Source organism: Apteryx rowi, unplaced genomic scaffold (assembly GCF_003343035.1).
Source record: "Apteryx rowi isolate R43461 unplaced genomic scaffold, aptRow1 scaffold_798, whole genome shotgun sequence".
NCBI classification, from domain to species: Eukaryota; Metazoa; Chordata; class Aves; order Apterygiformes; family Apterygidae; genus Apteryx; species Apteryx rowi.
The window spans coordinates 293,290-320,973 of NW_020451091.1; the positions used below are offsets into that span (position 1 = coordinate 293,290).

Consider the following 27,684-nt stretch of genomic DNA (forward strand, 5'->3'; position numbering starts at 1 on the left):
ACAGGACGCGAGGCAACGGGCACAAACTGAAACACAGACGCTTCCATGTGAACATGAGGAAAAACTTTTTCACTGTGAGGGTGACAGAGCACTGGAAGAGGTTGCCCAGAGAGGTTGTGGAGTCTCCTTCCTTGGAGATATTCAAAAACCTGTGCACAGTCCTGTGCAACGTGCTCTAAGTGACCCTGCTTGAGCAGGGAGTTGAACTAGATGATCTCCAGAGGTCCCTTCCAACCTCAACCATTCTGTGATTCTGTGATAACTTTACTGACACTTTTATGGAGTGTTTTCTTGCTATTATTGACCAAAATATTGCTCTGTTAAATGATTTCAGTTTATTTACTTTGCTTGTCAGTGACGTCAGCATTCTAGCCAAAAGAGCAAAATCAATGAGTGTTCACAAACTCTGAGAGGGTGTTGTAGCATTCAAAGAACTGATATATAGAGTCCATTATAGACTAAAATGTGCTAGGAGTCCTATATACCAAACCATCAGAGGAGCAGTCATTCGTCACGGAAATATATTTTGGTACTGTCTGAAACAAGCAAAATTAAATTTGTCGATGCAACAGTTTTGTACTGGTCAGTTAGCTTTATCTACCTAATGATTCATCCATCACAGACATACAAACATTCACACAGCATATACACAACCTGAACACAGCATACATTAATAGTACTTTACTGGCAAGAGCTGCTTTGCAAATTTTATGGCTTTCAACTAGCTGCCAGGCACCYTAGAAAACTACAGAAGAACAGGAACTTTCAAAACACCTAAAGATAAAGAATTCATTGCCACTGGAAGAGACCTCTGGTGAAATATGTCATCTATTTCTCCCTCTACAGCAAATCTACACCCAAGTTTATTTTCTATTATATTGTGTCATAGTTCATACAGTAATATGGTATAATTATATTGCACCTTTTATTTCAAAGGTACACCAAAATCAACACAGCTTCAATCCATGCTCTTCTTGGGACAAAACAGTTGATGGATGTACAGTACAATTGCACATCCACAGCAAAAAAGAGAAATTTTTTTTAGATCTGAACTTACACACAAATCAGCTTTGAATTTGTTGAAATAATATCAGTGCTCTATTTCTGCCATTCTTTTGAGATAAAACCAACAAAAACCATAGGGGTTCCAAAATTTTTGAAAAATAAATAAATACTTGTGACTTACCTATTGCAGTGGTAAATATCCAAATTAATCTTTCTGGAGTATAAACACTCCCTTGAGAGTTTTCTGGGCATTTCACACCAACACTTTAGACTGGTAAGTCATCTTTTCTGGGCAGGAATATGAGAGAGCACACAAAGGGTTTTTTCAGTTTCTAAAAATTTTAAATGGATTGATAAGTGGGCCCAATGCATAGTGCAATATTGTGAGGACAGTTTAATAAAATGTGGTGATTACAAAAGCAAATTTTCTCATCAGGGATTTAAGGTACACACTCTTGAGAGGTGCTGAACATTTACATGCATAGCACCCACTCACATTATTATAGTTACCAATGTAAGATTTTCATTCTTTCTCCCCAAATGTTAATGGCAGAGCAGATTCACAAGTTTACTTTTAATAGACTTTTGAGAAGGAAAAAACAATTTACAATACAGTAACGTCCTAGAGCACATTTAAGTTTATGGAATGAATTAGTTCACTGTGAAAGATTTTAAGAAGAAGCCCTGAGCATCATCAAATTAAATATATTATAGTAAAGTCAGTTAACTGTGGCATATCCTATTTGCATATAATGTGAGTTTATAGTCAGAAAAGGTTGGTTAAGAGGATATACAACAGAAATATAAAAAGTCATATTATATTATATTGCCCTGTACCACTAGCCTGGGGATGCAAAAAGATGCACGCACACTGGCACATATTATACATACATTGGAAAATAATTTGACACATCAAAAAAGACATCTTTAGCTGTGATCTAAACTGCCAAAAATGAATTCTTCTGTTTATTCAGTTAGCTTTCATATTTAATTGCCTACCCAGTCATCTGTGGACATAATGTTGGCATATTTTGTATAATATGATATAGTCTCATTTTAGGTATATAATGAATTTCAATTTCCTAAGTGGAATTTATATTAGGTGACATTTTCCTTGTTGAGAAAATTGCATTTCTTTGAGAAGAAGCTTTATTGCAAAAGAGTTGAAATCTAAGTTAATTTTGTCAATTTTAGCAAAGCATTTGCAATGGCTCACAGTTAGAAAGCATGCTGAATGTTTTGATGGTAGATTCCCACAGACTAGACTAAAAGATACTATCAGTAAGAATTTTATTATTTTTTGAACCCCTGTGATTTCTGTTGATTAAACCTCAAAAGAGTGGCATAGTTAGAGTCAAGAACTTCTTGGATGGCTCAGGAAATAATGCAGTATTTTGCTGTCACTGTTGTTTGAATTAGGCAAAAGAAGGACTTTGTATTATGTAGAACCCACCACACTGTTCTTCATAAATTTGATGTCAGCATTTAGAGCACAAATGTCGAAACAAGCCTTCGACATCATTCAAAGATAGGAGCATTTCAAGCAGAACCTTCAAACAAGATGTTTTATTCAGAGTTTCCTTTGTCTCTGTCTCTTCTAAAGACCATTCTCATCGAAGTTAAAGGTCTCTTGATTAGAGCGTGTCACTTGCTTGGAAGAGCATGAAAATGCCAGGGATTTAATTATTGCTCTTCCTTTGCCACAGCAGTTGTAGCATATTTAATTTCCCTCTTTAACAGTAGGGCGGGGGAAAAAAGCAACTGGTAAATGCATCCAATATATTTTTTCTCCTCTTTCTCTCATGAAGCTATATATAACTCTTGACTGAATAAAACATGCTGTATTGTTTTTATCTAGCCTGTTCTAGCATTATCAGAGGGAGGAAGTTTAAAGATAGGGAAGGCCATGCAAAGCCCAGGCAAAATAATTGTAGGTGATTTTTGCGATACGTGGGGCAAATCTCAGCACAGAATTCACAAAGAGCCAAATGAGAACATCTATAGTCTTCATATTTGACGTCTGCTAGACTGAGCTTTGGGGCAGACTTCACATGGCAAACAGACAAAGCAGCTCTGACTAGTTTACAGAAAACCTTGTGATCTCCATGCCTGCCACAGATATACAACAGATCTTTACAAGCCCCTGACTATTAGGGAAAGCAAACACTGGACTACAATTTTGACACAAGTAAGAAACCTGTGAGCGTTGCCTGCATGTTTGTTAGCTTTTTCAAATGAAGGTCTGACTTTCCCATTTTCTCCTTTATAAGGAAGGTGTTCACAATTTGGTGTCCTGAGGATTTAATGGATTTTGTGTCATTCTAGAGCTCCCAAGGGAGGAAGTCCCTCCCTCCTCTTCTGAGGGTAATGCTGAGCCAATTGAGCACACTAATTGCATGTGAGGGCTACCAACATGGTTTGTGCCCCTTCAATTTTCCTTGAAAGCCATCTTGGCACTCCAGTTACTTGGAAGACGAAAATCTAACAGAGTTGAGTCAAGCATTGCTGCCTAAGATTTGGCAAGAAATGCAGTGCCTGCAGTGCAAGTTCATCTCTTAATTTGCTATTACAAAATCCAGCCCTTGTTGTTGTTAGACCATTTCAGAAACACAGAAGGCTTTCAGCCAACTTTTTAAGAGTCTGTACTTCAATCAATCTCATAAGGAAGTGAAAGAATTTGAGCTAGAATAAAGTAGTGAAAGAATTCAAGCTACAAGGGGCAACTGTGCAATAGAGTTGTACAACTCTAGAATTGCTCTTAATTTGGCTAGGCGTCATCCAAGAAAGAGTTTTGAAGAGGGAGAGAAGTTGGAGAGTCAGGCACTGAAAATAATTACAGAGAGAAAAAGCAGAAATTCAAAGATTGCGCATTGGTCACTTAAGGAAAAAGATAAAAAAAGACACAGTAAAAGTAAATAAATTAACAAATGGTGGATAGTACCAGGAATTCTTATTCTCCGTAAGTCAGCTAATACAAGCACTAAAGGAACAGATTTTGAAATTAATTTAGATATAAAATAGAAGAGAATACTTTATCATAATGCATAATTAGACTATGAAACTCCTTGTCACTGAGTGCTGCTTGGGCTAAGATTATAGTAAAATTCAAAGGCAAACTGGACATCTCGGTGGATTTGAAGAACATGCAGTATTAAAACAGTTAAAATGCTGGGTTGAAATGCTTCTTAAAAGCATTTTGGAAGGGGTATAAAACTTCGTATTTTCAAAATTTCAGTCAATCTTTTCCCATTAGGCATTCAGGAACAGTTTTTTTCACATCTGCCTTTGATGTTATCTCTTATATTTTCCACAAAACATCTGGCACTGGCCATTTGCAGAAACAGTATATTAGACTAGTTGGGCTCAGGTCTAATGCAATATGGCAATTGTTACATTATGAATAATGAGGTTCCCTTTTTCAACAGCTGTGATTCTGACCTTTGGGACTCTGCTGATTATCTCCTGATTTATACATTTTCATAAACTACTTCTCATTTTGAGTAAAATAAAAATCTAAATAACTTTCCATTCAAATGCTATAACCTTTTCAAATATTTGCTCTCAACAGGGACATTCCAATAATTTGTTCACAGAATCTCAAATTGTACATCAGCTGAACAGCCCTCTTCTGAAGTGTAATACTACTATTAAGACAGTTTTTATATGCAAACACACATTATGAAAGAGAAAATATCCTCTGAAATTTAGGACAGAAATAATTTTGCTTATAGTAACCTCCTTTCATCCAAATTTTGAATTCCAGTCTGTTTTGGAGACCCGGTTTTAGAAATGTACATCTCTCTCTTACTTAGCATTGTGGCAGGGTTAATAATATTCACGGATTCTCTTCCTGGTTTGTGATGCTAGTGTGATTCAAGACATGTTAGCTTGATGTGTTATAAAATGAGCCGGCTTATCTTTAGTTTAGCCTGTGATCAGTGGGGAGAGTGCTTTTCCTTTGGGAGCTGAATGTAAAATAACTGAAGCAGATTGAAGTTGGCAATGACTAATGAAGTCTTGTGAAGGAGTCAGGAGTCAGTGGGTTACTACATAGGATGGATTGAGAAGAGAGCAACAGCAGCCTCTTTGTTGAGTTTACGCTCTCTTTTTTTTGGCATTCTAAGTGCTGCTGTGAAGAAAATCGCTTAAAAAAAAAATCCTGTTGTATGTCTCCGAAACACACACATTCACACACACATTTTTTACAGTGGAGATAATTCTAGGCTTCCATGTTTAATGAGGCAGTGTGGTTGCCTAAAGGTGTTCTCCATGGTAATAACTTAAATCAGTCACACAGAATTTATGGAGCTGGAATTCCAATGGAAATTAGCATGAGTTGAAGCTGCAGTCATTTATTTCTCTGAGAGCTCCCCCTACTTTGCTGGTTTGATAATATGCCCTATTGTCACAGGATCTGGCACAATAAATCAGCTGCAGTGCGAACACCACCAAGCAGCCAGCTCTGGAAGTTTTACACTGAGCGTAACCGCTGTGAGTAGAAAACTGCGGTTGTTTCTGAATTTGCTGTGTGTGTAAAGTGCGTGGGCCTGAAACGAAGGTTGGAGGGGCATGAGGAGGAGGAGGAGTGTGCCAGCCTGGCCTCGCAGCAGGGAGAAGGCAGTGGGGAAGGGGTGATGGCAAGGCACAGCCCAGCCGAGCCCCTGCCTTCAGGCTGACCCAGGACAGGAATCTCTGCAAACCGTTTCTGCCTTAAACCAGTGATTACATGATTTAAATGATTGCCTAGCCTGCACTCAGTGTAGAGCAAGGCAAAAGAGGACTGAGAAGTGGGACATGCCCTCCCTATGCAATCTTGGGAGGATTTCACTGTGCTTGGTCCTGTGGACAAGTTTCAGCCCAGACCCAGATTTCTGGAGTTTTTCAGCAATTGCTACAGCAATTCAGAAAACTGCTGTGGTGTTACAGTATTTTTGTTCTTGAAGCATTTGTGTGTATTGAAGCCTACTGTTAAAAAATGTCTTCAAGAGTTTTCTTTTTTTAGATGCTAGTATCTCACAGTAATGCAGGGATTTTGCCTGAAACATTGTGAAGCAAACTGATGCAAGCTCTCTACAGTCTTAACTGTCCCAGCCTGTGCACACAGAGAGCAACAAGATTTGTGTTTTCCGGCTCATTAAACTGACAGCAGAAATTAGTTTGTGGTATTAAAAACTAAAAAGTTAAATTACAGCTACACGTGTCCTTTATGCAATGGGGCGTGTGGAAAATGTTTGATTTTAATGTTTGCTATAATGGAGAATTTAAATTGCAATGTTTGTCAAATCTCTAATCTTTGTTTCAGAGTGGAATATTAATTACGCTTTTAACTATGAGAGGTAAATAAAATGAGCATCCACTGCCAGCCTAAGGGTAAATTGCAGATTACTGACAACGTGACATGGCGTACTAAATGTCAGTTTTGTCAAACAAATTTAGAGGAATAGTTAAACTATTAGCTTCCTGTTGTTAGAGGGGGGTTTTTTGCAATGAATGACTGTTCCAGGCAGCAGGGGCACTGTACCATATGGAACACTAACAGAGCTAAATTGAATAAGCGAGATGAATGAGGAGATAGCACTACAGACGCACTCAATTAGTTTATAACTGTCTATTAACTTCTGTTGGTGGTTTTGAATAAACAATAGATTAACCATTACACCTTTTTTTTTTCTTTCTAAAACCAGTAGAAAGACAGTGTGGTGATGGCACACAGTGAAGAAGAAAGCAAGCAGAGTTCCTTTTTTATTTTTACCTCCTGCTTCTTATTGACTCAACCTGTGTGGTGGGGCAGTACACATTTTTGCCAAGAAGCAGATCAAAGTAACTCAGATGTGCTTATGCATGCAAACTAGTTCTTAGATACAATTACCAGAAGTTACTCTGCCTGTTCCTTACATCCTAGTTTAGTGACAGGGAAGCACCAGTATAGGATGCTCCTAAGCCAGTCATGGATTTACTTGGCAGTTAGAAAGTGACCAGTGCTGAAATAAAAATGTAGCTGGTATTTGTCTGCCTATCTCTTTGTTTAAAGCCCGTGACCACCTTCAGCAATTCAGAGCCAATGCATTCGTCTGCCCTTAATTCGGCAAACTTAAAACATGTTTAATTTTGTGTGCAGGATTATGTCCCACCAAAGTCACTAGGATCAGATTCTTTCCATTTAATTTAAGTGTTAAGTAAATACACATCATTTAATATCTTAGTATCCCTGGCTTCATTGGAGAGAGATGGGCTCCTCTAGAGGGTACTGAGCTTACCTTTTATTCTACTGTGAAATATTTCCCTACCTTTATTTAATATTTCTAGTAAAGAAATATCTAAGGACCTCAATCAAGCTATTCCACATTGTGCTGTTCAAACACCAGATCAATGAAGGTTTCGCCACAAATGAACCTGAAATCCAAAATGTTAGACCTACATAAAAAGTGGGCAAGGTGAGTGAAGACAGGGACATTGGACTGATGGGATAAAATACTAACTGCAGCAAGACATGATTAGCTCCCAGCCTGTCAGCGTCAGAAGTCCATAATTGCCATAAACCTAGTCACTTCGTGGTTGCTTGAAGTTCAGCACTTTTAGATGTAATCCTCTATAGAGCTTAAGTTATATTTAAACTTGTCTTTAAATTCCTTGCTAAATGGGGACCCACAAGTTTATTTTGAATCATTGTCCCAGTGCAGTGCTAAGGGGATTCTGCTCATTTTTTGGATCATATTAAAAAGGGAAGTTACAGGTATTTGGAGACTGTTAAATTTCATCACATTTTTAGCCTCGTTACTGTTTAGCTACTGATGCTGCTTATTTAGTCCCACAGACAGGAGAGGTAGCTGGGAAACGTTGGGGAGCAGGTTTGGGGACCCGAAGGAGCACTGGGAATAATGTGAAAGTAGTGAGGAAACACAAGACACCAATCCATGGAAAGCTTGACTTCGTTAGTTGCGCTGCTGATGAACAAACTTGTTTGAAAATACAGAGCTTCCATTATCTGGACCACCTCTCCATTTAAGTAATAATAGTCATTCTACTGACATCCTTTCTGCTGTTGGATGAATGCAATAGTCTTCTCCATTTTCTGTTTCAACTTGTGTATGGAGTAACACTGCTGTCAAACTACTGCTAACTTCCTTCCCAGATCCATTTTACTGATGAGTGAAGTGGTTTCTGCCTGTCCCCTTACCATACTTATCTCACAGGCAGTGATGTAAGTTTTAATTACTAAAACTCTGTGAAATATTTAAAACTCCTCAAGTTAATGATGCAGTATTAATAAAACAGAAAAATAGCATTGAGATCTTAAATTGTAGGAACGTGTGCTTCATAGATCATCGCAGAAAAAAAAGAAAGCAAAGAAGTGACAGGGACAAGCTGAGGGGCTGTGACTGAATGAGGGAGTTAAGAGGTTCTTATCAGATGAAGGCCACAATATTAATACATTACTATCTTGAATTTGATAGGAACATATACTATTTCATTATGTAAAAAATATTCAAAATTATGCAAACATTTCTGTCTGCTTCTGGTAAACTATTCTTTTCAATATTATGTGCAAATCCATTAGAATAGGAAAACTACACAGTGATTGTGGAACTTCACCTAATTTCTGAAAGCAGCTGTTGTAGTAAAGGAAATACCATAGCTTCTCATCTAAAGAAGACGAAAGAGTCTGTTCACCCGTAACTCACCTATTTGTCTCAAACAGTTTTACAAAAGCAATACCCACATATAGCTACGCTACTGTTACCGTGTTTTAAAGGAAGACACTATGTAAATAGAGAACACGTGTCTTCAATGAATTGTACAGATGTCCATTCCTGTGGTTTAAAATTATTTATTTTCTTGTTGTTGAAGAAACCAGCACAATCCTTGTTTTTATCCAATGTTTGTAATCCTAAATGTTACTAGTGACTGTTAGAAATCACCACCAGATGAAGGCTGGTATCACTCCGTGCAGTGACTTGAGGTTTAATATATAGCTCTTTAATATATACCTCTACCCATGGTGCAGCACTTACAGAATCTTTTCATTAAGAGGATTCCATTGCCTAATAGCTTCCAATATATGGTTAAATCCTGGTTTTACATTTTATCTTGCACAAGTAAAAGTTAGCAGAGGGAAGTCTGTTAGCTTCTTAAAAGAAGCAGTGCTTCTTCCTCTCAGGATGGAGGGGGAATTCCCCATCTTGAAGTCCTCATTCAGCTAACTCTTCACTGAAGTCAACTGCAAGGAATCTTTCTCTTCTTCTAATTGCACTTGAAAGATGCAGCTTTTTAACAAGATGTCTAGATAGGCTGGGATATGCCAATCTCATCAAAACATTTTCTTGACATGTGACTTTAAAACTGATATCCTTTGAATGAAATAGGACATTAAAAAGAAATTGCCACGTTCTTCTAGTTTATAAAGGTGATATATTTGAAGTTATGCATTCATATTTATTTGTTTAGCTTTAGAAAACAGTTGCAACCCCATTGATATTTTCAGGTGCTTTTCTATAATTTAATATCCATAATGCATGTATTATAGATTACTCATCCTAATTCAGTAGTAAATATACAAACACGTCTGCCAAAACATGCAAAAATAACATCAAATCCCTTCCACAGCAAATACTGTGCTATTAGGGAAGCATTCCTACTCACTGGACTTTTTTTTAAATCCATGAAAACAGATTGCGTTGATTTCTTTGGGTCGATAAGATATCTACATATTTCCATAGGTTACTGCGTGGTAACAATGTCTGGCAAGTTAATATCCCACTAACCTCTCCCTCTGATTTCTGTTAATGGGACTACTACTCACACCTGTTTGCTGATCTAAACTGCACTATGTTACGGGGGGAAGACTGTCTCTCAGGGTACCATCTTCCAAATCATGTAGAGCTTTAACAGAGAATTCTGTGCTAGCTATATGATTCAATAAACTCAGAAAGGGTATTATTAACTATTAAATTCTTCAGGAATGCAAATTCATTTTTACATTATTCTGATAAGTTTTGCTGCAGCAATTCTGATTTCTTCCTCATCAAATTCTGTTGTTATTTTTTTAATAAAGGAAGAGCAATTTTCCTTGCATCTGTCACAGTTCACATCCTTTCTCTGTAAATTATGAGTTGGAGAATTAAATTTAGCCCCACCACATTTTATCTTAGAAATTTCATCCCTGCTTGCTGTTAGAGGAGTGCAAAAGAATAGCTTATAGTATTTTCAGCAAGAAAACCTGTTTCCTGAGTTCTCTTTCTGGCTTCATTGCAGCTTCCCCGCATCACTACAGAGTTACAAACAGGTCTGTGTAACTCTATAAAGACCTGTATAATGTCACTCATGTAAACTATAATATTTTAATATATCTGAAGTACTTGGTTGTGTATTATGAGAACACCAGCTATTATTGTTATAATTGCAAATTTCAACTGACTGATACTTTGTGTGGTGCAGTAGCATTTTAGTTGTTTGGGGTTATTCCTATCTGAAAAACATCACAGTTCCTAGCAACCCATGACAATACAGGTAGTGTGTTTGCAATGGATGTCTTTAGCAGGGAAAGGACTACAACATTATTTATACTTTTACTCTGGTTGCTCATAAGGAATTTAACCATGTAAGGGCTATTCAGAAGCTTCAGATTTTTCCTTTCCCGAGGATAAAAGGTACTGACTGTCTTTAAAAAAAGTATTTTCACAGAATTTGGAATTTGAATTGAGGAAAAGTACAAGGTGTTCGTTTCTGTGTGTGTTTCTGTGACAGAAGGGTAGATCCATGCAGTGTGGTTCCATACAAAGGTTTTGATTCCTCAGTCTTTGGATTATCATACTGCTTGTGGGTGGCAAAGCTTTGAGTAAAAGTCCCTTGTACCTATGCAATCATTAATTAACATTCTTTTCAAATGTTACTCTTATCGCGGACATACCACTGATTTTTCTGACAAAACTACAGCAGAAAGATTTGGATGAGTTTTCCTTGACACCTTTTTTACCTCTTTTAGAAAGCCTAATATGTGTTCAAGTTTGCCAGAATTAGAAACAGAGGGATTTTAAATATATGTATTTGAAATAGTGGCACCTGAAGCCACCATGATATCAGCTACCCTTCCCGCAGTTGTGTAAAGAGCCCCTGAAGTGGATTAGTCAATCTGCCTTTGCCATGCAAGCCTCCTATTAACATCTTCATCATGAGCCACTGAACATAGGACATAAGGTACACATGCCTGCTAAGAGAGGAGTAGGGGCAGGACAATGTCCTTCGCTGTTCAGAAAGGGGGAGGATGACAGTTTCTGGCAGCAGCCCCGTTACTCTGTGTGGGATGGGATTGGACTGAGGATGCAGCTGTGTCTTAGGGTGACTGAGTGGTGTCAGCCTCAGGAGGTCTCACCTGGACCATTTACTCCTGCAGTCATGGCTTCAGATTACCAAGCAGTCCGGCTGGCACCACAGTTCCACTGCTGATTGCGTGGTGTCGCCATGCCTTGGCTGTACGCGAATAGTTTACAAGATGTGAGCAGCTTAAGAGCCACCACTTAGCATCCTTCCTTCCCCCTGTTGAGCGCAGAGCTCTGTTAGACTAGTGCAATGCTAAGAACACTTCACTCAGGCTGGATCTTAAGGGCATCCCATTCTTACCACCGTAATAGCATGGCCCAATTTCAGCAATCCCTTAGCGAAACGTGAGTCCTGATGTTTCTTTCTTACATGACTGAGTATTGCCCATTCTGGGTTTTTAGTCAGTGACTTTTGGTGAGACAGATCTCTTTTGGGGAAAGAGAGGGAAGACAGACTTCTATAAAAGGCTGGTTAAAAACATATGCAGTTGTGTATTTTGAGTTGCTGAGATTGAGTTTACAAAGAAGTCTTGAGCACAGAAAACGGGTTTGAGGAAATAATTTCATGAAAGGCACATGATGGAGATGGAGTGGAGATAGTGTAGAAAAATTCATATGTGAGTCTGTGAATGTTCACTACCAGCACTAGCAAGTATGTTGTGCAGGCTGTTCCCTGTGCTGGGAGAGAGGCGAAAATCAGCTAATCAAGTGAGGAGATAAGTATAGGAGTGACTGTGGCTCGAGAGTCAGAGCGAGCAAGGAACATTGTCTTATGTAAAAGGTGAGATGAACAGGAAAGGCAGAAGTATCTCCTACTGCAGGAGTTACACAGGATCTAGGACAGGTTACTTGCCTATTTAACCAGAACATGTGTACTGATACAAGGGAATTTTTCATCAGCAAAAAGCCTTTAACCACTTTTGACTCTATTACTAGTGAGCAGCAAGCAGTGAATAAGTCGTATAGGTTATGCCTATCAAAACCTGCATTCTAGGTTTTGCGTTACACCACTACTTATATTTTAGTACCAAATATGCTAAAGGGAATTCCATTTGGAATGTTTTGGAGAGCTTAAACAATTTCTTTTGACTGTGTTTTATGTTATTATACTGATAAAGCCAGATGCCTTAGTTTCTGTCCAGTGAGAGAGAGATCTGTGGAGAGATCTAATACTTTGAGGGAAAAATATTCTCTATATTTAAAACTGTCACAGTTACTATTACTTTTTGTTAACCTGAATCTCTACAAGCCTGGAAGCAACTGGTGAACCTGCATAGGAAGCTGAAATCTGCTTCCTCCACTGGGAATTGGAAGACCAAATTTCTAACCCTGTAGTGAAAGCTCCCAGATATTTTACTTTTATACAGAAAACACCTGTCCCATACCCAGCTGGGCCTCAGGTAGTGATGCACTGTGGGTGTAGAGGTTTATGTTTCTGGAAGGAACTGCTTATGTGGCAGATTTACTTTTAAAGATGGACACCTGTTTGACAATGCTTAAGAAGTCTGGAATATCATAGCAAATCTCCAGGAGGTGGGCTAGTGGGCAGAGAGGATGATGAAACACCACAAGTCCATAACAGATGTATCTATCATAGAGCTCAGTAGTTCCTCACACCGAGAACACCTCTGAAAACATGGTGAAAATTTGGTGTGGGGAAAATCATCCAAGAACAAATTTGCATCAGTTTAACACCACCTCCTGTCTAGGTTTGTGAAAGCAGAGGAAATCTGGACACCTGCAGTGCATACCACCCCTAGGTGTGTGAGGCTATACTTAAAACTGACAGCTACGGGATACGAAGGTGTTCTCTCTCATCATTAGCCAGCCTTTTCTAAAATGATAATTAGCTTCAGGAAGAGAATTTCAAAATCTGTCGTGAATGTATTTCTGTGAAATGCTTTCATGTTTATGTTGTCTGGCACTAAACATCACACAACTACCCCCTTCTGAGTAGGTCTCTGTGTTGTCTGTTTATTTCTTTATTCAGATTATATGATAATGCTGTGGGGAAAAGGAAGAAAAAACAAAGCTGTTGAGACAGAGGAAGATTCTTGAAATGTCAGATGCAAAATGTATTTTTTAAATGAGATGTTATAAATATGGTATTCTTGTACCATGTGCACAATCTTTAGTACTCATCGTGCATAATGCTATGAAGGAAATAGATCTCTTTGTAATCCTGATATGACATACACATTTTTCATTCATCTCAATTGTTTCTTTTATGTGTTATCTTTTAAAATGAAATTACGTATGTGTATTTATTTGCATACAAAAGAATCTAGGTATTCTTATTAACTGTAGATAAGTAAAATGACATATATCTAACAAAAGAGAAAGTCCAGGTTTCTTTGTAAATTTTCGTATATTGGTTTTTAATAGAGTTAGCTAAGAAAATGAAATTTCTTTTCATGGGGAAAAAAATATTCTCAATCAAAAGGAAAGGTCAGGTGTGGAATTTTCCTGTGAACATACATTTCAGAAAAGAGTCTGTTCAGAAACTCCAAACACTTCATTTCAATAAAGTTAAAATAGCATAGTAGAAAGCATGTAAAATAATATAGTATCATATTACATTTATATACAATTAACCTAGCAGAAATTAATACAAATCTAACTCAATGGAAAATGGAACATTTACCTTTATTAAAATGAAAACATACATATTATTAATACTACATTAGAAAATCAAAACATAATTTCATTTTTTTCATGGAAAATGGTCACATTGTCATGATGCAGGTCAATTTTAATAAAAGTAGTTTTCCAGTGAAAAAGCCTTATTGATAAAAATATCTATACAAGCTTTGTTCCTCAAATTAGAAAGGTGACTTGGTACATGTTGCATAAAAAGTGACAAAAATAAAGTAAAAAAACAGAGAGAATCTGTATTTAACATCATCTTCAATTATTTGTCTGTATATAAGTTTCTTAGTATTATCCCTTGGTTAGACTGTGGATCTCACAAGGAGGACTTCCAAAGAAAAGACAGGGGCACAATTTGGGATTGTGTTCAGAACTATAGTCCTTGGAATCCCTGTGGTTTGCAAAGTCTTATTACTAAAGCATTTAATGAGAATCATAGAATAATCTTGACTACCCTGGTGGTGAACATTTTTTCCTATTGTCTGATGGGAATTTCCTCAGTTGCAACTTGTGTGGGTTGTATCTTGTCCTTTCACTGTGCATGCTGAGTCTAGTTCTGTCTTCTCTATACCCTCCCATTAGGTAGCTGAAAACAGCAATAAGGTCCCCTCTTAGCCTTCTCTTCTCCAGGCTAAACAAACACAGCTCTCTCAGTCTCTCCTCCACCAGGACTAGTCTGTCAAGAGAGAGATACAGATTCAGTTCTCCACTCAGTCAGGTAATATTTAAAAGCTTGTCTCTCTTCCTATCAGAAGGTCCTAATCATCTGATTATGCATGTTTCTTGATAGGGAGAACTCACTAAACCCTGCTTTTCAGAGAGTAATTCAAGACTGACTGGACCAGGCAGTATGACTTACTGGCTTAGTGAGGAGGACGGTCAGCTGAGAGAGAGACCTGCTTGCTGGTCTGCTCCTAGGGAAAAGGCTATAGTGGTATTTTCTGGCACATGCCACTCATTTCACTCCTCACCCCCCTTTCCTGACTTGGCTGCTTCCAGCTGTTACAGGTCCCTGCTTTCCACAGCATAAGACCATTCATCTGTCCTTGCACAGCACAGGGTTAGCAGCAGTTAGCAAAGCAGAGCATTTTTCTCTCCATTTGATACACTTGCCTCTGTCTTCTCCAAAGGGGACAATCAAGAGAGTGTCCTCTTGTGCCATTTTTGCGCAGTCTGCAGTTAATGTGTATTTTCTCCAGTTTATAACTTAACAGAAATGTGGGAATAGGCCTTCAAACAAGGACTAGAGCTCAGCCCTTTTCCACACTAGTGCTCTAGCACTGAAAGATTTTTTTTTCCATATATGCTCATTTGCTGGCCCAGGCACCCACCCATCCTTTCTCTACTGTAAAACAACTTCCATTCAGGTTAGCCCATTGCCAAATAGTCTGGTCCCTTTGCCTTGACTTGAGGGCTGGTACTTTGGATCCCCTCGAGGAAGGTATGAAGCCCAAAGCTTCTGTTCCCCGAACAAAAGCTGAAACCACATCTGACACATCAGAGGCCAATGGCAGCAGCAACAATCCCTCTGTAAAAAAGAGCTCCGCTCTGGTCTTTGAAAGACAGGGCCCCACTCTTCAGTGGGTTCTGCACCATGAGTGAAGGGAAGATATTCATTTCTTCTTCCTTAGACAGTTCAGTTGAGTAAAATAGTAGATTTTGCTGCCTGATTTATTTTTTACAGTAATTAAGGTCATGGTCAAAATTAGATAATGATCAGTTTTGAAAAATATCATTACTCACATCTCATTACTGTTTAATTTTCCCATTTTGAGTTGTTTTATTTACTTACTTACTTACTTACTTACTTACTTATTTATTTATAAGCACATGGACAGATTTCTCTGAGCACCAAGACCAGTGACTGACTTGAGCCAGAAATAGCGCAGTGAGGAGCTTTGCAAACATACAGTTCTGCCAAAGTTTCTCAAATTCCTTTTTACTGTTGTAGCCCACGGCCTTTCTTGAATAGCCTGTCAATCATACCAAAATGCATTGAGGTCTTCTTAGGTGGACAAACATGAACTAAATAGTGACCATAAAATTAATTTTCTCTGCGACCTAAGACAAGAATCAGCCCATTTCAAATAAATGTTGTTATGCTAGGCTGATATACCAGATAAATAGCTCCAGTTGGTACTCTTTCTGAAAGTCAGTCAGTCACCAGTGTTCCCACTCAGTACTACATTAGCAGTTAAACAAAACCTGTCCAAGTGTGAGGCCTCCTATGAGCTCAGATGTTCTTCGATTTAATTCTATAACTCTCACTTACAGAAATACAGATAGCCTGTTGTAGGACTTTATGCAAGCAGAAGTTAGGAAACAAGTGAAGTTGAGTGCCAGAGGAAGAACCCTTAGGAGAAGGTATAGATGATCTAGCTGTATGTCTGTAACTGTAGCTGTCCCTTATCTTTCCACTCTTTTACTTTTCTTTTCCCATTCCCCTCCATATTTTCTTTCTCTTTCTTCTGATTCATCATGTCTTAAGTCATGCCAGCTCTCACCTGTGAGCTCCCAATAATATTTTGAAAATTGGATGTAGCCAAGTAATTTTTTCTTTATACTTTGAGCTCATGTGATGCTAATGAACCAATCTACTAATAACAACAAAGTGCAAAAAGATCACAGAATCACAGAATGGTTGAGGTTGGAAAGCACCTCTGGAGATCACCTAGTCCTCCCCTCTGCTCGAGCACCTAGAGCACATTGCCCAGGACTGTGTCCAGATGGCTTTTGAATATCTCCAAGGAAGGAGACTCCACAACCTCTCTAGGCAACCTGTTCCAGTGCTCTGTCACCCTCACAGTGAAGAAGTTTTTCCTCATGTTCACATGGAAGCGTCTGTGTTTCAGTTTGTGCCCACTGCCTCTTGTCCTATCGCTGGGCACCACTGAAAAGAGTCTGGTCCCATCCTCTTGACACCCTCCCTTCAGATACTTGTACACATTGATAAGATCTCCTCTCAGCCTTCTCTTCTCCAGGCTAAACAGGCCCAGCTCTCTCAGCCTTTCCTCATAAGAGAGATGCTCCAGTCGCCTAATCATCTTTGTAGCCCTTCGCTGCACTTGCTCCAGTAGGGCCACATCCCTCTTGTACTGGGGAGCCCAGAACTGGACACAGTACTCCAGATGTGGCCTCACCAGGGCTGAGTAGAGGGGGAGAATCACCTCCCTCGACCTGCTGGCAACACTCTTCCTGATGCACCCCAGGATACCATTGGCCTTCTTGGCCACAAGGGCACATTGCTGCCTCATGCTTAACTTGGTGTCCACCAGCACTCCCAGGTCCTTCTCCGCAGAGCTGCTTTCCAGCCGGTCAACCCCCAACCTGTCCTGGTGCCTGGGGTTATTCCTCCCTAGGTGCAGGACCCTGCACTTGCCTTTGTTGAACTTCATGAGGTTCCTCTCTGCCAATCTCTCCAGCCTGTCAAAGTCCCTCTGAATGGCAGCTGGTGTATCAGTCACTCCTCACAGCTTTGTATCATCAGCAGACTTGCTGAAGGTGCACTCTGTCCCTTCATCCAGGTCATTGATGAAGAAGTGGAACAAGATTGGCTGCAGTACTGACCCCTGGGGGACTCTGCTAGCTACAGGCCTCCAACTAGACTTTGCGCCACTGATCACAACCCTCCTCGCTTCGTCTTTCAKCCAGTTTTCAATCCACCTCACTGTCCACTCATCTACCCTGCACTTCCTGAGCTTGCCTATGAGGATGTTATGGGAGATAGCGTCAAAAGCCTTGCTGAAGTCAAGGTAGACAACATCCACTGCTCTCCCCTCATCTACCCAGCCAGTTATTTCATCAGAGAAGGCTGTCAGATTGGTTAAGCATGATTTCCCCTTGGTGAAGCCATGCTGACTACTCCTGATCACCTTCTTTTCCTCCACATGCTTGGAGATGGCCTCCAGGATGAGCTGCTCCATCACCTTTCCAGGGATGCAGGTGAGGCTGACTGGCCTGTAGTTTCCTGGGTCCTCCTTCTTGCCCTTTTTAGAAGACTGGAGTGATATTTGCTTTCTTCCAGTCCTCAGGCACCTCTCCTGTCCTCCATGACCTTTCAAAGATGATGGAGAGTGGCTTAGCAATGACATCCGCCAGCTCCCTCAGCACTCGTGGGTGCATCCCATCAGGGYCCATGGATTTGTGGGTGTCAAGTTTGCTTAAATGATCTCTAACCCAATCCTCCTTCACAAAGGCAAAGTCTTCCTTTCTCCAGACTTTCTCCCTGGTCTCCAGGGCCTGGGATTCCTGAGGGCCAGTGTTAGCAGTAAATACTGAAGCAAGGAAGGCATTCAGTGTCTCTGCCTTCTCTCTGTCTTTTGTCATCAGGGCCCCTGAAGATGACTGAAGATCTGATATGCAACCAGTAAAAAGGCAAGTAAAGAGAGTCAAAATTCTTTGTTTGTGCTGGTATAAATCAAACCCATTTTCATTAACCTCAAACTTCATTTAAAAAGTCTGTGCTCATTTTTCACTCAGTTCTTATAACTCTCTAATTTAAATGAATCCCCACCTTTTACTCATCTTCCTCCTCCATTCCCTTCCACCCACTCTTGCTCACTTGCGTGGCCTCACAATACTAATTTAGGTGTTGCTAAAATCTTTCTATGTCACTGTGGCGTATGGGAAAAAAATGAAACACTATGATATCACGAATATTGTATTCAGAGTTCTTATGGCATCTTTTGATTTTAAAGTTGATTTTTTTAAGTTGATTCTTTTGTTTTTATCAAAGAAAACAAAAGCATGATAACAATGAAATGAATATTTGCACTTTCTTTGACATAAGAAATTGATAAAGAAAAAGAGAAGGCACCTAAAATAGTGTAATAAACCACCCCTTTGTAAAGTCAGGTAAAAGAGCTTATGCACCAAGAGCTATAGTCAAACCTTCACAATCTCTGCCACAGTCTTCCATAATGATGTAGCTTTGCTTTTTTGTAATGTCAATACAAAATATATGTTGGACTTCTTAGGAAAAAGGATATTTTCATAATCTAATGAAGGCTTACATGCTAAGAGATCCTAAGCAAGGAACAATGCAATTCAGCAAGATCCTGCCTATCTTTTTTCTTTTTTAATTTTCTTGACAATTACTTTCCTTGTGGTTGTCTTCAGAAATGATGATTTCCTGAAGTGGGGAAAACTTGTAAAGCATTTTAGAAACTACTCACTAGTTCTTGCTGCAAAATGTAGTGCCTTTAAAAACATTTCTCCTGACTTTATTTCCTGTCTGATAGAGTATTGACAGTACACAGTTTAATGTCACTGTGAAATTACATTTTTGAGCACATTACATTTAAATGTAAAGTGTATGAAAGTGAAATTGAACAACATAAGTTTGCTATGAGCAGAACTTCACTATCACTGCTGTCATATTATTTCTATTTTGCTTCTTCACTTGATTTCAATTGCTTCATATTTCTGTCTCCATCCATTCAGGGGAGATGAAAAGGGGTCTTTGCTAAGAAATATAAAGCAGAATAAAAATATTTATTACTTAACGTGAAAGTTATTGAATAATGCCTAAAAATCTTTAGCATTTTGCTTGAATTGGATTAGATATTCAGGTGTCTAAAACTTTTTTTTTTCTAAGAGGACCTTCTAACAATTAAAAGTAGTATAAAGAACATATAGATGAAGAGTTTTACAGAGATTCAGGGTATGCCCTGACCTGAACGGTTATTCTCAAAGTAGAAAGTCAAATTTTGAGTTTCTTAATGCAGAGTAGAATTATGCCCAAAGTTACCAATGTATATTCAAAAACAGAGGTGGTAGACTAAATATGAACTCCAGCTTAGACGTGTAGTTCTCATAATTTTTGTAAAGTGTGTTTTTATCTCTGCCTTAGACGAACCATTAATGAAGAAAGGAGAGCAATCTCAGTTATTAACAAGGATCATTTTGTCTTTAAAACAAAAATAATTACAACATAACAAATAAAATATAAAAATACAGTAAACAGCGACTGAGTTAGTTGCATTAGCAGTCTTTCTTATATGCTTCTTGTGGAGAGCTTTTATTAAATGACATCTTCAGACTGAGTATCCCTGAGTCACTGGTGTTCTTTAGGCAGTTTGAGATTAGAGTATTTTCCCAAAAGTAATTATGAGGTGTGTTTTTTCAGCATATCATAGACAGCCAAAATAGATGAGTGAAGTAATTAATTTGGGGGTTAATTAATCCTGCTTGGTATATCATAAGTAGCATAAACAACGGATAAACAGTGCAAAAAGGTGGCTAATTCTAAGTCTTAGGAAAGCAAATAAAGTATTTACATTCTGTTTCTTGCATAATGTCTTCAGGCAGTTGCCTTGAGATTGGCAAATCTCAATCTTAATCAAAATTGCATTAAATTTGGGGTTAATAGTCTAGGTCTAGTATCATGTCTGTGACAGTGGCAAGTGACAGACCCTTAAAATAATATAGGAACAGAGCAATGATAGGTAATGCGTTCTCTGGATGTCCACTCAGCCCTAACAATTTTTCTTTTACCCATTTTTATGTTTGATATCTGTGGTGTCCTGTGCCAATGTGTTCCATAATTTATTTGTGTCATGTGAAAGTATTTTTTTTATTTTTTAAAAAACTTACTGTATAGAGATACCCTCTGGTTCTCACATTGTTGAGAAATACTGATTATTTTTTCATTGCTCACTTTCTCCATGCCTTTCATGATTTTTTATACCTTAATTGTAGTCCCACTTCAACCATCTCTTTTCTAAACTGAGGAGTCCTTATCTATATGCTCTCTCTGCTGGTAGGATCTGTTCCTTTCATCTTCCCATCACCTCTCTGTATATCTTTTCAAGTTCTAGGAAATCCTTCTTGGGATAGGCCCATGGCAGAACTACAGACAGTGTTCAAAGTTTGGGAGCACCATGGACAGTTGCATGGTGATGCTTTCTATTTTGTTCTCTATTCGTTATCTAATAATTTCTAACAATTTTTGCTGTACTGACTACACATAGCATTAAACTGTTGTTTTCAGAGAAGCAATGACTATCAGATTGCTTTGTTGTGTTGTTACAGTCTCACTTAGACCCACCATTGTGTATGTGTAGTTAGGATTATTTTTTCCCATATGCTTTACTTCACATCTGTCAACACTGAATTTCATCTTCGGTGAATATCTGGTCACTCTACCTCATAAGATCAATTTGCAACTTCTCAACTTCATTTTAAATTTTTATTACCATTTAAAAATTATGCCTTATCTGAAAACATTGTGAGCCCACAGTTCACCTCTTTTCTAGATCATTTGTGTATATGGTGAATAGTACAGATCCAACATGCATTCTTGGAGGATACTCACTAGTAATGAATCTCTGCTGTGAAAAATGGCCATTTAGTCCTTTGTATTGTATCTTTTTAGCCAGTTACTAATTTATAAACGGATCTTGCATTAAATTCCCCATTTTCTTTCTTTATCAGAATCAATTATGTAACCTGTCCACAAATAGAGCAGAAAAACTTGAAACAATCTGTATTTAAGAAGAAACTATTTTATTTTTAGTTACAGTGTAAGTTCATTAGGTCGTTGAAATAATTAAAAGAAAAAATTCAGCACAGTTCTTTTAGCAATGCTGTTACAAATTCCATCACACCTTGCTTATTGGTATCTTGGTGACAGTGGTGTGTTGCTGGAGATGTGGAAAGTAGCAACTTCTTGCTTCTCCTTTCTTTGCTCAAGAGGAAATGAGGCATGCTGAGATAAAATGGGAATACCTTTGAATTTGGAAGTAGAAGTGCTTTTGCTTGATTCAAATAAATGTGTTTTTCTCGCTTTCCCTAAACTAAGATAGAAGGCACATTTCTTTCAGAGCCTGAGTTTGTACCAGTTGTCAGCCCCAGTCACCCTTTAGGGGTTTTTTTCTTTTTACTGTTGTTATATTTATTTATTTATGGTAGTGGCCCATTGTGCCTGGTGCTTCACAAGCACAGAGGGAAAAGGCAATCCAGGTCACAAAGAGCTTGTTATTGAATGCAAATAGGAGAGAGAAAACAGATAAGGTAGATGGACAGAGAATGAACCAAACAGAGGATGACAATGTAGCAGCATCTTAACAGTTGTCAAATTAACAGGCTTGGGAGAGACACCACAAAAGAAGAAGGATTTTGAGTAAGGTATTAAATTAGGTTTGTAGTTTTGCAGGGAGATCCTTTCAACTGGAAGGGACTGTATAGGAGAAAATGCAGCATTTGCATTTCATGGTGGTTATTAAAATGGGGACAGACTGTGATGAATTTAAGAAATGAAGAAATACAACCTTAGCTTATTATCTTCTTAGGCTGGTTTTCGTACTATCRGTAACTGAACAGAATAAAGAGTACCCTAAATCCCACAAAAAGTTTTGTGGGGAGACTTTACAGTCATCTGCTCTACATTTTACCGTATTATTACCATTGTACCAGATCACTTTTCACAATTTCTTGTGCCTTAAAATAGCAACAATTCCTCGCTTGTCTTGAGCTTGCTGTTCTGAATATAAGGTCTTTTTTGAGACTTGTATAGTATTTTCTCTTTCCTCACGGTACCACTGTTTGTATAGTTAGTTTGTCATTTTTGCTTTCCTTACGTAAAGAATTGCATCCTAGATAATCATCATGGGAGTTTCCATCTGTTTTGTTTTCCCCTTTGCTTGTAACGCTCTTTTGCTTTAAGAAGGAGGAAACATCGGTTAGTAGATATGAAGTCTTTGCTGTGAGTGAAGATGATCAGATATTTAAGTCTTTTTTTTTCCACATTTACTTCAAATCTGAGAGCATGAGTGGTGATGGTGATGTGAAGCACCATGGTTTTATGTGTTTCTTAAATCTTGAATAGCTTAGAACCTCTCGGGGTTTGAGAGATCCAAGGAATGGAAGAGTTGCAGAGACTCTAGCACTAAGCAATATCTGAAAACTAGGGATGTAAAAAATGTTATATTCAGCTAAAGTTTACTTGGCTAGGTCCACTGGGTGTTTTTGTTCACAGTACAAAAGTCTGGCTGGTATTTTTCTCTTCCTGTAACAGTTGTTTCAGATTTGAAGTTTTCCCACAAGACCTATTTTCAGAATTAGATTCAGATTGAGAAGTACTGTACAGTTGTTACTGTCATAAAAAAAAATCTGCTATAGTTCGATTATGGGATCAAAATGAGAAATAAAGGAAATGAGAAAATGTTAGTGCAATTTCTTTAAGAAAATTACCTGGCCTGTTATGAAATCTGCGCTTCATGTTGTTGGTGTAGTAAGCAAGAACTCTGGCTTTCCTACAAATAGCACTGTAAAATAAGGGACATTCCCTGTAACAGCAGATGCCTGAGATGCTCCTACAGAACATACCTGTTTTGTATTCTCACTGGAAGGCTGGAATCATATGTTTCACTATATTGTGGATTTTCAGATATGGGTCAGTATCACTATAATGATGCTCAGAGCAATTCTCCTAGTAACTTTTCTTGAAAAAGCTTTTGAGGAAGAGTTGTTATCATCTATTTGCCAGTATGCTATTCAAACACAAAATCCTGGAGAAAGTGCTGAGCTTGACAGCAATTGTGTGTAGCGATAGTATTCGCAGGTCCACTGATGGAGAAAGGAAGATCACTATACTCTAAAACCAGGATGCTGAAGTATAATGAGGAGCATAAGGTATCCAGATAGATTGATAACTGGTAAAAGAGAAGCTGCTGACTCTAGCCTGTAGATGGAGATCAATCATTGCAACAGGTATGTTGCAGTACCAGCATGGAACTGGAGAGAGAGGGAAGTCTCATGAGGAAATGCTGCTTCTCCATGTTCCTGAAGTGTTGCTCTGCTGCTGAATTATCTTGGAGCATTTTCCTATGGCCYGCACAGCTGTGAAATAAAAAGAAATACTATGTGTGGCTTATGGATGAAGCTTCAGCGATCACTCTGTGACTGCTGTCATTGCCACTGTTCAGGTTCTGGATTCACAACCCAGCCAACTAGCTGGAAATTGCACAGTGGCTGACAACTGAGGGCTAAGGAGGATCAGTAGAAGAGGAGCCATGCATGACTTAGTCTATCAGAGATAGGGGTGTGAGGAGGAAAAAATATATCATTTTCATGTTATCAGTTTGATAAACCTGTCCTTTTAAAGGACTTCCATTAAATTGTTCCTGCATTAGGAGATATATCTCAAAATACATGTACCTCAGATTCTATTTTAAATATTATATTTTTCTATCATTATGATTAGGGATGAAGGAGCAGGCAAGATTGGAGGATTTAAGGTACAAATGTTCTGTTTTACTTATGGTACTTGGTGAATTTTACTGTCTGATATTCAGGAGCTCAGACTAGATTATCTAATGGTCCCTTCTGGCTTTATACACTAGGAAGTAATGAAGCATCAGTTTTGTTATCAAGTCTAGAAAGTAAGCCAGCTCCTCCACTTGACTTCTTTAAATTAAAATTAAATTAAACTCAGAAACAAAACCTTTGTTTAATGTAGATTATTTTTGCTGTCCACCAAAGATAAAAAGAATGACAAAGTCATTGGTTAAACTTCATCTACAGGAAAGATGTGACATATTATTGTTTATTATCTTAACAAAAATTTTACATTCTTTCTTAGCTGTACTGTAATATTATCAATAGTAAATTTGGAAATCACTAATAATGAGCATTTATGGATGAGTTTTTTTAAAAACAGCTAAATGTTTAGTGCAGGACAGAGTCCCGCAGTCAGAAGCAATTGCCATCCAGTAAGTGGTATTAACTGACCATAAAGGCTCTTCTTCCCTGTATCAGTTGCAATATAAAGTGTATTCATGGTGGCTCAAGCTAACACAGGTGACTCGAGCGGGGAGCAGTTACTGTGGCAGGTTGTTAAGGCAGAGTAATTCAACCACTTACAATCATGTGGACATGCCCTCGTGACCGGAGTTGCAATCCAGCAGTTCACTGAGGGCCAGATGTGATCCTTAATACATCTATGTGCACTGACCTAATACCATGTCCCACACTTACTACTACTTCTATTCATAAGAAGAGTTTAATATCAAAGGCCTTTAGAGCTTTAATCATGGACTAAGATGCAGCTGAGCTCAGTACTATGTAGACAGAGAACACAACCATAACTCCTTCACAAATGGCTTATTATTTAAATGTAAGATAAGAGGCAATGGGTAGATAGATGGGGAGTGCAAGGAGACTTTGAGCCAATACTGCTCAGCATAGTAGGCAGTAGCGTCAGTACTTTGGCAAATGTGTCTGTAGGCAGTGGTTTCAGGGAGTATCATGAGCTATCTGTAGGGAGATTTGCAGAAAGCTCTTCCCATCCACTACTGACAGCACAAGGGGAAGCACACATGTACTTGTTTGAAAATCTAAGCACACGTGCTTGTCTGAAAATCTAATGGCAGCTGGTATCAAATTGTTTGATCAGTGGTGGGAATCATTTTTTTCTTACTGAATGAGAATTAACAAAGAGAAAGATATTGAGAGCACAAGTGGGTTATGCTTGATGCTGCAGGAAAAGAGCAAATGGAAGGAAGCATAGATGAGATAATAAGCTCCTCTAAGTTTTGTTTGAAGATATATGAAAGACCTTTCTGGATGAATATGAGTTGGCTCATTACATTTTTCACAGAGAAAAGGGTATTGAATTAACTGAGATATGAGATGATGAAAGTCTGTGGTACACTTATTTCTGTGCAAAAGCTGTACCTTAGAGATGTTATGCAGAGGGAATCTGGAAAACTTAGATGAAGGCTGTAGGCAAGGACTTAGAGAAAGGCTTAGTCTAAGGCAAACAGAGTTGCAGGCCAGGGAAAGAAGTAAAATGGTCGTGGAACCCACCACTGTCAGAAATCATGGCTGTCCCACAGATCTTGAAGGAAAACTCAAGAGCTCTGTCTTGGACATGTTGTGAGATGGTAGCTAGGCATGATTAGATGTGGGGGAGACAGACTGAGATTTTAGTTTAGGCAGAAAGAGACAGGTCTGGAATAGAGAGGTGTGTGTGTCCAGAGCAGTCCTATAGCTTTGTAAATCCCTGTTACAGTAAGAGCATCAGAATCAAGATCTTGTCTCTGACATTTAGACCACTCAAGCTGAGTAGCAACTGAATTCTTGTGACTAACCCCAGTGAAATCAAGACAAAGGTGACAGAAAATAGTCTTTATAAATGCAAGCCAGTTTAAAATGTCACATGACTGTACAATGTGTCTAGGGATCAAGCATGTAGTATATAGTATGATGTAAACCAATTAACTATTTTTGTTGTCTAAATGAAGTGGCTGCAAACAGTTTTATACATGTGAAGTGAAAATTGTTACTAATTTGTCAGTTGCAATGAAATCTTGTCTCCTATCATTTTTATTAAAGTATTTAATCAAGTTTAGTCTCTGATACAGTAGCTCACAACACGTTAGCATACAAGTATTCCCGTTTAATTCAGTGGTGGTCCCCAAAGATTAAGGTGCTGTTCAACATAAGTCAGGGCATTGGCAACTACCCCTTGATTATCAGCTGTTGTTTAATGACATGAGTGTGAAATAAATTGAGGTTTCTGGAAAGCAGGAATAATTGTAAATATGTTACTTAATAATATAGCTACAAGCTATAATGCTGATCTAAACAATGTGAAGGCTATGTCTGCTCACTGAGTTTTGTTTTTTTGTTGTTGTTGTTTCACTCTCATCTCAACATTCATTTCTTAAGAAAATTGGCTAAAAAGCGGAAAGAGACATTGAGTAGTACACGGCAGGAAATGACAGTGATGGTGAATTCAATGGATAAAAGCTACACTGAGCAAGGCACCAACTGTGACGAAGCTTTCTCTTTCATGGACACGCACAATCTAAATGGAAGATGTAAGTTTTTCTCTTTTCTTTTCTTTTCTTTTGTAAGGTGGAAGGAAGGTGCAAATGGTTTTAAAAATATTCTTCATTACTCAGTCATSGAAAATCCATGGGACCCAGAGTCTCCCACTGTGCAGTACATTACAGTGTATATTCTAATGAGCAAGACTGTCAGACATCAAGAATAGATTTCTTTAAAAATAATAAGGATAATTGAGCTTTTTTCGTCTGTCCTTTTCATCTGTAGAAGAGCAAAGACATTACTGGAACAGCTGTAGTTTTACCTTTTCCCAATCTCTATTATGTTAAAAATTTTATCTCTCTCATGCTGTCCCAAGTCCTTCAGCTGCTTCCCCTGCTCACTTCTTTTTTTTTGTAGGCAAAAATTATTTTTGAATGTCATAACTTAATAATGGTGATCTGATTGTCTTATTATTTCCAATTCTAGATGATGCTCTTTCTCTTGCTTGTGCAAAGCAAGAACTCAGTGGAATTATCCAGTCTGCAATTTTCATAAGAGATACTGTAATATACTGGGTCTTTTGGGGTCTATCCTGAAAATAAATAAAATTTGGGATATAAAATTTCCGGTATTAGAGTGAGTCAAGGACTCGCTCCCCTCTGGGGGTTAGCACTGAGCATAGACTAGGATGACAATTTTTTTTATAATTGCTAAAAACAAAAAAAGAATGAATATGTTCACCCAACATTTTTAGTTTTCGTAATTCTTAACGAATTGCAGTTTTTCTTGTATACCAATGTTTTTGAACAGCTTCAGAATTCATGAAAGATTGAATTCTGTTTTAAGTACTAACAGAATGCAAGGCTCAGTTCCCACTCTTTAATAATATGCTTAAGAACTTATCTTTAAAGAGCTCAATTGTACGAACACTTTCTGTGAG

The 27,684-nt window shown here is 38.3% G+C and overlaps 1 protein-coding gene across 1 annotated transcript in view; it reads left to right on the plus strand.

The window, feature by feature from the left end:
• LOC112977053 (receptor-type tyrosine-protein phosphatase mu-like) overlaps nucleotides 1-27,684 on the plus strand; it is a gene marked incomplete at both ends in the record, with an annotated part of 298,449 nt that overhangs the window by 264,080 nt on the left and 6,685 nt on the right. The window contains one exon of the mRNA XM_026088923.1: nucleotides 26,643-26,794. Within this exon, the coding sequence (XP_025944708.1) occupies nucleotides 26,643-26,794 (152 nt within the window). The remainder of the gene's footprint in view (nucleotides 1-26,642; nucleotides 26,795-27,684) is intronic.